This window comes from Lipotes vexillifer, unplaced genomic scaffold (genome assembly GCF_000442215.2).
Source record: "Lipotes vexillifer unplaced genomic scaffold, Lipotes_vexillifer_v1.1 scaffold439, whole genome shotgun sequence".
Classification (NCBI taxonomy): Eukaryota; Metazoa; Chordata; class Mammalia; order Artiodactyla; family Lipotidae; genus Lipotes; species Lipotes vexillifer.
In genome coordinates, this window is record NW_006798732.1 from 2096002 (window position 1) to 2109555 (window position 13554).

The window sequence follows — 13554 nt, forward strand, 5'->3', positions numbered from 1 at the left end:
CCATTTCCAGGTAACAGCAGGAAGCTCCAATTACACAAATTTAGCGTTTTGTGATGGCTAAGAACAGCAGTCAGCACCAGACTTGAACAGTTAGCTACAACACAAACATCCTTCAAAATGAAATGTCATTAACAGCAAGACAGGTAAACCAGGGTTTAACAAATGACAACCACTTGGGAAGTGACTTAATCATTCTTGTTGAATTTCATATTTCATTAAGTATTCATGTACACAATTTCCTGTTAATTGCTTTAAACAAAGCCTCCCTTAAGGAATTACTTCAGTTAAGTGTAAATGTTCAACAAGAATAGTTCTGACAAAGAATCCCCACGTAGTTCAAATCCTAATATGCATTGACCGAAGGTAAAGAAAAGTAACAATTTGTGTTTGTTTTAACATGTTTATTATAACAGATACAATTCACATCTGACTAGCTGTTTCCTCTTCCCCCACAACCATGTTCATTGGGCCATTTCCTTATATTTGAGCCATCAATGTACTTTCAGCACACATGCCCAGCAGTACTTTTAAGTCCATTCTTACAGGGTGCAAATGGATTTCAATAATTTACACAAACAAGTGGGTTATGCTCAATCACTGCAATTTTAAGCTACTGTACACAGGAATGAAAAGGTTATAGAAAAGTGCCATAGCAACAGTGCCTTAAGAAAGGAGAAAAAGAGGAGCCTTAAAAAATGGATAAAAACAGATCAAGGATTTCAGAGGGAAATGGAGCACACGGGAAATGAAAACATTTCTCTGCAAAACAAATGGAGAAGCACTGCTCTTGATCAGGTGCAAGTGTGGAAACAGTTGTTTCATGGTATTTTGTACTCTGCCCATATGGTTCAAAATTGTATCCTTAGACACAGATCGCCTGGCGCTTGCACTGAATCTTTTGAAAATGCAAGATTTCTGAATGATAAATTAACCCCCCAAATTTTTCTTTAAAAAAGCTAATTTTGCAGACAGGTTTACATGTAAAAGGCTAGGTATTTAGCCACCTCAGCATTGATTAGTTTTGGATGTCTAAGCTCTGTTACACATGGCTTCCCATGGCTTCACTCTACAAAACATATTTACAACGTGAAGAATACATCTACAAGAAATCTACATTTCAAGGGTTTTACAAATCAATCTTGTATCTTTCCCCTGAATTGAATCTCACAGACCCCCACCCCTTGTCATTTCCTTTGCCCAGCTTAACGGTCCAAAGTCTACTTAAATGCAGCTCAAAAATGTTAAGACTGGGCAACAGATTTACAGTTCTGTTCTCAACACCATGTGCAATTATTCACATCTTCACACCATGAAGGAATTCTGATTTTTTAGCTTTTCGAGTTCCTTAATTTGTTGTCTCAAAAATAGTATCCTGAAAAATAAAAGAGGGCATTTAGAACCCACGTGGTCATTATAAATGTTACAGAAAAACCAGACTTTTAACTATAAAAATAACTTTACGAAGAAAATGAGTAACTACTAGTTAAGATGAAGTAATTTAAAACTGAGTAGTCTAGTTAGGACAAAATCACCATTTGAAAATATTACACATATTAAAGTATCAGGATGACAAAAGTTAGAAGGTTTCCTAGTTTTCTAAAACCCGTTCTCAATAATTAGTTTGAATATAATGACTGACTTAAAAGGTAACTGTTCACCGTATCATCAACAGACACAAAAGGCAGCAGATAACATGAGATAAACTTACACTGCACGTTTTCTGGACCACAATATAGTAAGCCTAGAATTAACAAGCGGCAAGAGGCTAATCGTTTCTGAAGAACAATTCTCAACATAAATGTAGGTTCATAAAAATGGAGCAAAGTCCAACTGACATGTATATCTAAAACAAAAACTAAAACACAAATTCCACAGCTAACTCGATTTCCATGAACTCTGTTAACACTGTTCCTCTCTGACCCCTTTCTTCTGCGAACTATGACGATTACTGCTTTGATATAGCACGGTATCTGTGTACAGTCAAACATGATACATGACACGTGACTGATACGATACGTGACTGTTTCAGTAAGCTGCTGTAATGAGTATCGCCTGCCTAGCAAGCCAAAATAAGTTAAGTTTTATGTACGTTAGAACTACTTTCAGAGCAATCCTAGAGTACAAAATTCCCAACTGATATTCAACAAGTACCTCCAAACATTTCAGTAGTTGAAAGGTTAGATAAAAACTCACTTTTCCAAGTTTATTATAAATCCCAACTTGGCATTTATTCAATTTTTGTGATTTCATGACAAGATTAACTATACTTATTGACCCAGTCACTCAATATAGACAGGAAGTGAAGCCACTGAAAGTTAAGTCCTCGATTTTGTAATAGGCATTAAAAAAAATATCTATACTATTTAACACGATATAGAAATCCTACTTGAGTAGGATACTAGATTAAGAAATATGAGACAGAGTTTAAGTGAAAACAATTAAAGAAAGCAGATATATATCATTAAACTTCCTGGACAACTAAATTCTTAATGTAATTGCCAAGGGATCTATCGATGCTGCGAGGACAATGTCAACAGTGATTTGAATTTCAACTGAAATATGTACCCTCAGCAAGAGAGTGCTGCTCTCAACCAAACAGAGGACTCCTGGTAACTGGTTGCTGTCAACACCCCGCTTTTTAAATTAAACATTACTGGTACCATATACTGTCGTAACACAAGAAAAAAAGTCTAATAATGAAGCATTTACCATGGGTTAAGAGAAATAAAATCTAGATGCCACTACCATTCGCCAGGAATATTATTAAATTATGAAAACACAGTTTACAGTATCATGGAATGTGATATATCAGAGAACTTTAAATTTCAGACATGAAATTCGACTTACGTTCTTTAGTCCAATTTAAGATCTAATTATTTTAAGATATATAATTTTTAGCATTACCTAAAAAAAACAGAAAAGAAATCATTTCAGTGAAAGGCTTACCTTTGCTCTCGCAAAGTTGCTTGAATTTCACATACTCGGACTAAAGATCTTAAATTTTTTAATTCAGTACAAATTTCCGACATATGAACGCTTCCCATGTTATGGGCTTCCTCTCGCAATCTCGATGCCTATAATTAAAGAAATGAAAATCTCATGAGATGTAAGTCATATTCACATACAAAAAGTAGAACATTACATTTCAGCGTAACTTTATACCAAGATTACAGGATAAATCTTTTCCTTTAAATCCATAAAAATGCTCACGAATCTCAGGGGGAAAACGATGCTCTTTTCAAGAACTGTCTCCAATGGGGGAAGGTGCCCATTTTACGATGTCTCCCTTCAGGTCTCCTTGGGAGGGGAGCACTTCCCATCTCCCGGCAGCTTAGTGCTGGGGCAGGAGGGCAGGACTGGCGGTTAAATAACGATGCTGGATCGGCCGAAGTACAGTTCAGCTATTAACACTGATAAAAGGGCCTACTGTATCCCTGTATCAAGAGATACACAACGTATTTCCGTGAACTCACAGAACATTTCAGATGGTTAGTCATTTGATAAAAGGGAAAAGCCAATGGCAGTAACTGCAATGTCCTAAGGTCCCTCATCCCAAAGCAGAAGTGTTTCCTAACTCCAGTGCTAGTCTGGAGGGACAGTCATAAGATTAATAGTACAGCTGAACCTTGAACAACAGATCTGAACTGTGCAGGTCCACTTACACGTGGATTTTTTTCAATAAACACCACTGTACTACACGATCCACGCTTGTTTGAACCTGAGGATGACCGACACCGGATATGGAGGGCTGACTATAAACCATACTCGGATTTTCGACTACGTGGAGGGTCGGCCTCCCAAACCCCTGAGTTGTTCAAGGGTCAACTGCACTAACAGGTTCTAAAACTATCAGAGTAGCCGGCTGAGTAGAAAAAGCACAACGGCTTTGAGTCGTAACACTGCAGTAACTGTGTGACCCTAGTATAAATCTACTTGGTCTTAAAGGCCTCATTAGTAAAATGGAAAACTCATTATCTGCACTGGTTAGTAGTTTTAGAAAGTGGAGAAAACAAACATAAAGCACTTAGCACAGAGCTAAATGCTGAGCACTTGATAATGGGAGCTATACTGATAATTAAAATATTTTATGTGAAACCACAAAAAGTTACCTCACAAATATCCACATCAAATATTTTAGAGAGTGACCACAGACAATCTAATTAGAAATTAGTTGTTTTAAATACAGCTTGAATCCACTGGTCCAGATTAGATTTTCTCAAAGTAGAATTAAGCTGCCAGTCATCCAAAGGTTAAACATCTGCTGTGATCATGTAACATACCTGCTTCTCTGCATGATCTGCAGGCCATCCTTGAACATGTTTGATGAGATTTTCATTGAAGTGTGCTGCTAGCGTAGGTGTTAATGAACACGTAGGACGGGCAGATGAATTCTGTGGTACAACTGTTGCATTTGATGCATTACTACTAGAAGTATGATTTGGACCAGGTGATGGACTTCTCTGGCTACTAGAAGAGAAAACACAGTTGAATGTGTAGTATGTTTACAAGTGGTCTCTGGGTATCCTAGACACTGTCAATACCTTTCATTAATTTAAAGGTACACAAATTCCTAACAAAAATTTATTATTTTAACATCAAATAAACAGAACTTAAAATCTGAAGTATACTTATATCGTGTATTCCTAATACACTTTTGAGGGGTTAAAAGAGCCCCTTTAACATTAACGTCAGAGTTGAATTTAAAGTATCAGTACTCTCCCAAATTTGACAGCAGAACCTGTTGACTTTGTATACTACAAACACTAACAAGAATGTAACTAAGCAACGGTCACATTTGAACAGTTGTAGATATAAGACACATTATTCTATCTTAAGTACATGAAGATATGGAGGGGGAAAAAGTACACTGCCTTTGACTGTTTAATATCAGAATAAAGTGCTGAATCAGAGGGTGAAATAATGTGAAGCAAAAAACTTTTAATTGCAAAACAATGAATGAGTTTAGTGGCAAAATAAGACCAAAAAAAGCAACACTCTGAGGTTGCTTATCTTCTAAAACTGTATGGCTTCGGCTAGGATTCGGGGATATAAATAATCACCCAAGTTGATTTCCTACCTGCTTCACATCAGTTATTTCCAAAAACTAAGTCTCCCAAAGGATGAAGCGTTTTCACCACTGAGGATATTTATAATTATACTGCAGCCTCTAATGTCAATTTAAAAAAAGAAATTTCCCCCAAATGTTCTGAGCAATGGCAACACTGCTGCAGTAGATAGCTTCCCAAAGTGATCATTTTGAAGGGAACAACTCTCATGTGGATGTATATGCTCTGAAATGCTTGTTTAGAAAACAACAATAAAAACAACAGTTGAATTATGTTGCCACCTCATAACAAGAAATAAAAATAGGAAAATCAATCAAATTAAAATCATTCAAAGTTAATTAACAAAGAAAACCAACAACACAGTACAGCTCTACACAATACAGCTCTATATCTGACAAGGAATCCGTACAGGGTCAGAGCAGGAAAGACGCGCACGGACGCGCACGGACACACACACACACACACACACACACACACACACAGTTGCAAAATACTGGCCCAAGTATTACACACACACACACACACACACACACACCCCAGTTGCAAAATACTGGCCCAAGTATTACACACACACACACACACACACACACACCCCAGTTGCAAAATACTGGCCCAAGTATTACACACACACACACACACACACACACACACACACCCCAGTTGCAAAATACTGGCCCAAGTATTACACACAAACACACACACACACACACACACACACACACACACACCCAGTTGCAAAATACTGGCCCAAGTATTAGATGTGAAATATTTGGCTTTATCAATACATTCAAATCTAAAACTGCTATTAGGAGGTTAAAAATGGTATCATTTCCAACTAATGCAGTAGTATAAAATCCTGTGCCCTCTACAAGTATCACATATTACTACTCCCCCATCATAGTTCACCAAGTAAAATTCCAAAGAGCGAGCCACTTTCTTCAAATTAACCCAGGATTCATTACTAGAGACAATCTACTTATTGTAGTAAGATTTGCCTTTGTAAGTTTTGTAATACACAAAACTATGGTTAAGCTATTCATGGATTCTTCCAAGATCAAGTTCTACTACATATATATATATATATAAAATAATATCCAAAGAATATCACAATATGCCATATTAAGGAAAAATACAACATGGCCTCAACACACCACGTCAACTTACTTTGAGCGCTGAAGACTTCGAGGAGAGGCAGGTTCATGACCCTGCTGCTTGTCAGCAGTTACAGGCTGCTGTGTGGCTGATTGTGAAACTGGTCCTTGCTTAACTACCGGAGTACTAACCTGAAACATCAAAATCTGGTGAGACAAGGCTTTTGCCAAAGAGACAAAAAGCATGAAAACTAGATAAGAACGAAAAGTTCTACCAATGAAATTATTTCTATTATTATTCTATTATCTTCCCAATTATTTCTATTCAGTGATTTTTAAGGTAACAAGAGTAGTCCTAACTGTCCTTACCTAATAAGATGATCAGTATAAGTGATACAGCCACATTTAATTGTGTTAAACTATTGTCATTTAGGGCCAAAATCCACATACTCCTCTAAGTCTAGTTAAAATCTTAAACACTTTATATAATCTAGAGGTTTAAAGAAGTAGAATCAAATGAGTTTCCAAAGGTCATGTAGTTAGAAGAAAGTCAAGTTTTGAGACTCAGATCTAATTTCATAAAACAGCCCTGGGCCAAAAGATTACTTAGCAAAAACCAGCATAAGAAACTAGTCCTCCTGACTTTGCGCCCAGTTCTCTTTCCAGCGGCGCGCACTATAAACCTCTTCTGATCTACTGTTACTCCTGTATCAACAAAAATAAACACGTTACCACATCATACAAATACAGCTGCTCAAATTTCAACCACATACAAAGAGAATGTATACACCGGTCTATCAGAGAATGAGCTACCGGCCCATACACAATTCAACTGGAGTGGGCTTCAAAGAGATGTCACCCTATACAGGCAGACCAAGAGGTCCATGACTGCAGTGGGAACACATATATTAGGGTGGCCAAAAAGTTCATTTGGGTTTTTCCGTAAGATGTTATGAAAAATCTGAACCAACTCTTTGGCCAACCAAGGATCATTCACATTCAGATACGACAGGGAGAAAACAAGGAGTCAAAAATAGAAGCCCGAAATTAAGGCACAAAAGCAGGCGGAGACACCTGTGATTAAGTCACACCGTTCAGCAGCAGAGGCTGTTAGCCGGGGGTGGGGGAGATAATTAATATCGCCCCAAACAACTCTGGTTAGCACTGCTACTTCTGAATACAGAAGAGCATGTTCTTTTATAAAGAATATTTTTGTGAGATCAAATGTCCACTTACTTTTAAAAACAGTTTGTAAGTTTTTAATGCAAAAAACTCAGAGCCACCTGCTTAAAGGATTTGAAGTGACAATGTTAGGACCGACGGTAAACCCAACACTGCCACTCATGCCACGCACTCCTAGAACACCACTGCAAGATGTGCTGTAAGCTCTAAGAATAAGGTCTCTTTTGCTAAAACTCACCTTTTAATTCTTCTCCCATCAAAATACAGGCAAACAATAAGGAACTGCACAAAAAACTAACAATTGTAACTCAAAATTTAAAAACTTAATCTAGACTGACTCCAAAACACACATAGACAAATGGCTGATGTAGGGAAGATGAGCCAATAGGAGACCTAAGAGCCGGCCCACCATCAATTTCAAGCTGTTTCAATATTTAAGCTGCTGCTTATGATTTTTTTTTTTTTTTTTTTTTTTTTTTTTGCGATACGCGGGCCTCTCACTGCTGTGGCCTCTCCCGTCGCGTAGCACAGGCTCCGGACGCGCAGGCTCAGCGGCCATGGCTCACCGGCCCAGCCCCTCCGTGTGGGATCTTCCCGGACCGGGGCACGAACCCGTGTCCCCTGCATCGGCAGGCAGACTCTCAACCACTGCACCACCAGGGAAGCCCTTATGATTTTATTTGAATAAAGAGTTCTTTGGCACGAAAGTTTCAAACAGCCCACTGTTTTACAACTAAAAAGAATTTCCTCCTATAGTTACCAGTAAGAGTTAAAAAAAAAAAATTAAACTTGTACATTCCAACTTCCAAACAGCTCAAGTTTTACTGGTGGTATGCTACAAAGCAAAGAACGAGTGTGACTGGGAACCGCTTACGAATTTGTGCGTAAGACTCAAAGGATGTAATATAAAATTGGCAGTAGCATGGTAAGGTCCTGTTCACAGTCCAGTAAGAACAGAAACCAGCAACTTTCTAACCATGCTCTGAGGAGCCAGCCATACGCGATTTTGCTGGGACAACCAGGCAGTGTAGCTTAGTATTAATGAAATGGGTTCTGTGCTCAGAAAGGCCTAGGTCTCAAAATCTGACTTGACCACAAACATCAGACTTAATGGAAGATTTCATTTTCTGTTAAATGAAGCAAATAGTAGCTGATGTGAAAACTAATATAATACATATAAAGCTCTTAGCACAGAAACTGACTCATTTCTATTTTGTAGAGAGGTAGATGGACCTAGAGTCTGTCATACAGAGTGAAGTCAGTCAGAAAGAGAAAAACAAATACCATATGCTGACGCATATATACGTAATCTAAAAAAAAAAAAAGTTCTGAAAAACCTAGGGGCAGGACAGGAATAAAGACACAGACGTAGAGAATGGACTTGAGGACACGGGGAGGGGGAAGGGTAAGCTGGGGCAAAGTGAGAGAATGGCACGGACATATATATACTACCAAATGTAAAACAGATAGCTAGTGGGTAGCAGCCGCATAGCACAGGGATATCAGCTCGGTGCTTTGTGACCCCCTAGAGGGGTGGGATAGGTAGGGTGGGAGGGAGACGCAAGAAGGAGGGGATATGGGGATATATGTGTACATAAAGCTGATTCACTTTGTTATACAGCAGAAACTAACACACCACTGTGAAGCAATTACACTCCCATAAAGATGTTAAAAAAAAAAAAGTATGGAGAAAATCACTGGAAAACATGTTCTCTGATATCTCAGTCTAAAAATTCTACAAATATTAAGACTCAATTAGTATACCTTCTTTATCCACAAAGCCAATGAAGAGAAGAGAACCAGTGTATAAAAGTGGCACAGATGCAATTCCCTCCTCCAAGCCATCAACTGAGAGTCTAACCTGAACCTGTTCCCACTCACCTGTCATTCACCCCACCACTACCTCATTCCCAAGAGAGCCTTTTCTCCAATACATACTCTAAAACATTATGAAACTTGCTTTAACCACAAGTGGTTTCTTTCCCAATTTCCCTCAAGGGTGACATACCTTTGGCTGTGATGAAACAGGAGGAGTACTAGCCAAAGGCTTGACAGGGACTGCGTTAGTCTGAGGTGTGCTTATTCTCGGAGACACATAGGATCTCGGGGATGACGCGTCAGACGTCAAAGACATCGGAGACTGATTAGACGGCTGGGCTGTGAAGAGTGAAATAAACCAAAAGCTGCTGTAGTTTATGTGCAGGAGATCTGCACATCTCTCCACAGGCCCCACAGTCCCAGAGAGAACAGCTATCTGAAGAAGTCAGCATTTAAGCACTCGCTGGGGTCACACTGACCAAATGAGATGCTGAGCGAGACCAGCACACCCAGTGCGACCCCCAGTGCGTCTGAGAACGCACTCACCGGAAGGCCTCACCTCGCCCTCGCTGCCTCCTCCTCACCCTACGAGGAGGCCTGGCTGTCCCCTCAGGCCCCCCTGCCCCTCGAGGCCGCCCAAGGGCTGGCGGCCCTCATGCGCGCTGCGCCAATAGGCCAGACACTCCTGCTGCTTCAGCGGCTTTCTGCGCCGGGGCTGGGGCCAAGCCAGGCAACCCTTCCTTTCCCCACGTGCTCCTTCGTGCCCCGTCCCCGCTGGGCTCCTGCGCGGGGAAGAGGGCTGGCTAACTCAAGGCAGGGCTTGCACATTTCTGCATCCTCTGGTCAAAACCCATCTAACACCAACTTGAAGCAAACTTCAACTCTTAAAACAGATCCAGCGATTCGCAAAGATTGAGGGTATATCATAGTTTATTTTAGCCTTGGAGTAAAATATCTCAGGACTTAAATGCTGAATTAAATATAGATTATATTGCAGATATGATGGCAACAGTGTAAGATATATGTCAAAAGCTTGTTTCATCTAGAAAGGTAAAGAAAAATACTACTTGTATACAGCAGTTAAAAAATCAAAATAAAATCAATATCATAGCTACACTCTCTTCAAAGACTAAAGAAAAATCTGCTACGAATCCCACCTGCCCCCACCAAGACACAATTCTAGAGGCATCTAAGAGTATAAGTACCTTGTGTAGAGAGCTGAGCAGCTTGAGAGATCAGAGAAGTCATGTTGAAAGCAGATGGTCCAGCAGTGAGAAACTTATGAATGATAGACTGCAATGAGGCTTGGGTCACAGCTGCTGTAAGAACTATAAACATATTACATCTTAAATTCAAATAAAAACACAGTGGCATATGTGGTATTAGTTACAACTTGAAAACTCAAAAGGAACCCAGAAAAAATCTGGAGTGTTTCCATACTAGAATTCCCAAAATAAAAGTCTAGAAGATAGGAGTAATACAACGAGCCTAGAGATGTGAAGTGATCTGAGGCAAAGGCAAAGAAATTTAATGGGTTTATATAATAAAACAGTAGAGTTTCCTTTACAGTAAAGTTTAGGTGTCCAGTTAAAGGAAACTCCTCTATGAGATTTTTAAAACAGCAGAGAGTATTCACCAGAACTTCTGATTATACCAGAAACCTATCCGTACATAGGCAACGTACTTAGTACATTACTTGGAATTAACTAGATAAACAGCAGTTATTTCATGCGATTGCATTATTAGACCAGCTGAGCACTCAAACCCTAAATCAACACTCACCCAACAAGCTTTCAAAAATGGATATTAAAAAGCTGGGTACTTTGGAATACCATGTATTTCTGAAGCATAAGACCTTTTATTATTGACATTTGCTTAGGCTATCATTTCTTCAAAATGTTTAAAAGCCCCACTTTGCCCAGTAAAATGTTTACCTATCAAACAAGAAAATACAGAAATGCTGAAGAGAATAAGAATGGAAGATTAATGACCAACGAGCCTAAGATAGCTCCATTTTTAGGGTAAAGGAAGAACTTAACCACTTATGTGGAAGTGTACACAAACAGAAAATTTTATAATGTTCATAAGGCTTAATGTTTCAATCTGAATGGCTTACGAATTAAAAACTAAATCCACTTTTATTCAGACTTCTTTGAGGTGGCTGCCCAAATACTTTAGTAGTACACTGAAAAGCAAAGTTGGAATTAACAATGCAATTGACCAGGAAAAATAGCATAATGGTATCCATTACTTCCCTTCTCAAAAGTGTTTAAGTAGTTTAAGAACTACCTGAATTCCTATTCTTAGTAATTAGCATATTTTAAATATTCCCAATAATCATTTACTGATATACATGAGATTTCTTGAACTATGTTAGAAACCAGGTGTTTCCATATCAGTTTTAGCAAATATTCTTTTTTCTGTTTTCACTTAAAAAGAAAAAAAAATTCGCCATATATATTAAGCTGACGGAACAGTTATAACTACCAGGTACGCAGCAAGTCTTGAAAAATATACAGAAAATCCAAGTATTGCTAATTCAATTATAGTAACAAAGACCTTAAGCTATGGGGGATATAAACCCCAAAGCATGAAGTTCAAATGTGAATTTCAAAACAAAACAAAGACCATTCCTATATTGGGGATTTTACTAATTACATAATTTTGCACAATGCAGCTGAACTTTGTAGAAATTATCACAATGAAAATTTACCTTCATTTATCTTGGATATGTCCACATTAGAATTATTGAGTTGCAGCGTGGCTTGCAAAGCAGGAAGCAACTGTCTGAGCAGATTTGGGTCCTGCAGTAATGGAGGTATTGGTGACTGTGGGACAGGAGAGACAGGCATTGCTGAAGCAGAGGCTGGAGGGGCAGGCGTGGGGTTCAGTCCAGAGGCAGAAGACGTGGAAGGAGTTGTGCAAGAGTGTGACACCGATTTGTCTCCTGATGTAGATTCTAAATAAAAAGGAGATAATAAAGCTGAAAAACATTACTTCAACAGAGGAAACTGGAACCAACATCAAACAAGCAACACCCACGTGGCAGGCACCTAACTCAAATGAGTATATTTACAAGGTAGCACAGAGGGGGCTCAGTAAATATCTGGCTGACTAGATATGAGGCAGACATTTCATATCCTGATTTCATAGATGAGAAAACTGAAAAAGATTACATAACTTGCTTGAAGTCACAAAACCTGGCAAGGCAGTGATTCTACCATACCCATGTCTGAGTCTCACAGTACCACACTCTATTAGTAATGCTGTCTCAAATACATGCACAAGCACACCTTCTTGTACTGCATTTTGCCTTTATTGCATCTTGCAGTTGCTGCCTTTTTCTTGCCCCCGGCCCCGGCCAACAAATTGAAGGTTCTGCAGCAACCCTGTATTGGGCAAGTCTCTCCATGCCATTTTTCCAACAGCATTCTTTTTAAATTAAGGTATACTTTGTTTTTTAGATATAATGCTATGGCACACTTAACAGACTACAGTATAGTGTAAATACAACTTTTATATTACACTGGGAAACCAAAAAATTTGTTTGACTTGTTTTATTGTGAGACCTGCTTCACTGTGGTGGTCTGGAACTGAACCCACAATATCTCCATGGTACTGTCCTGTATTAACTACACTTTCAAATAAGCTTCCATTAGGATATAAAGGGACAATACAGTTCTCCAAGACTTAATTTCTATGCATCATAAAATAAGGTGAAAATGCTTATGAGCACAAAAACAGTCTACTTAAACATGACAACAGCCTTAATATCAATCAGGATAGTCACGGTGGTGAGCAACCCCAGAATGGACTAAGGATGTGATGCCTAAGAGGAGACTCCTACTTTGAACTTCCGTCCTTACAACTGAGTTTTAGAATTACATACTTTTAAATCTTTCGGATTTAAAAATATAAAGTAATGAACTACCTCTATTTGTATCACTTAATGATTATTAGCACTAAAAAAGATATTTTTAAAATCAAGAAACTCCCACAAGACCCCAACCTCAGTGTTTAAAAAGTATTAAACATGCATAAAAAATTATCCTTCGAAAGCCATCCTTGCAAATTACTTATATAGATTCAACGTAACTGAAATTAAAAGCCCAATAGCATTTTGGTGGCATCTGACAAGCCAATTCTATAACTTATTTTGAAGACGTATGGGCTAGTAAGAGCCACAAAATTCTTTAATATAAAGAACACAGCGGGCTTCCCTGGTGGCGCAGTGGTTGAGAGTCCGCCTGCCGATGCAGGGGACACAGGTTCGCGCCCCAGTCTGGGAAGATCCCACATGCCGCGGAGCGGCTGGGCCCGTGAGCCATGGCTGCTGAGCCTGCGCGTCCGGAGCCTGTGCTCCGCGACGGGAGAGGCCACAGCAGTGAGAGGCCCGC

The 13554-nt window shown here is 39.1% G+C and overlaps 1 protein-coding gene across 2 annotated transcripts in view; it reads right to left on the reverse strand.

Moving 5' to 3' along the window:
- Positions 1-384: 384 nt before the first annotated feature.
- Positions 385-13554, reverse strand: part of WAC (WW domain containing adaptor with coiled-coil) — an 82561-nt gene continuing 69391 nt past the window's right edge. The window contains exons 8-14 of one of the 2 annotated variants that reach the window (XM_007470908.1): positions 11871-12116; positions 10363-10485; positions 9348-9496; positions 6231-6349; positions 4281-4467; positions 2947-3074; positions 385-1372 (exon numbers count right to left, since the gene is read on the reverse strand). In XM_007470908.1, the coding sequence (XP_007470970.1) occupies positions 1303-1372; positions 2947-3074; positions 4281-4467; positions 6231-6349; positions 9348-9496; positions 10363-10485; positions 11871-12116 (1022 nt within the window). In that variant the 3' untranslated portion in view covers positions 385-1302. The remainder of the gene's footprint in view (positions 1373-2946; positions 3075-4280; positions 4468-6230; positions 6350-9347; positions 9497-10362; positions 10486-11870; positions 12117-13554) is intronic. The other variant, XM_007470909.1, reaches the window with a different exon arrangement.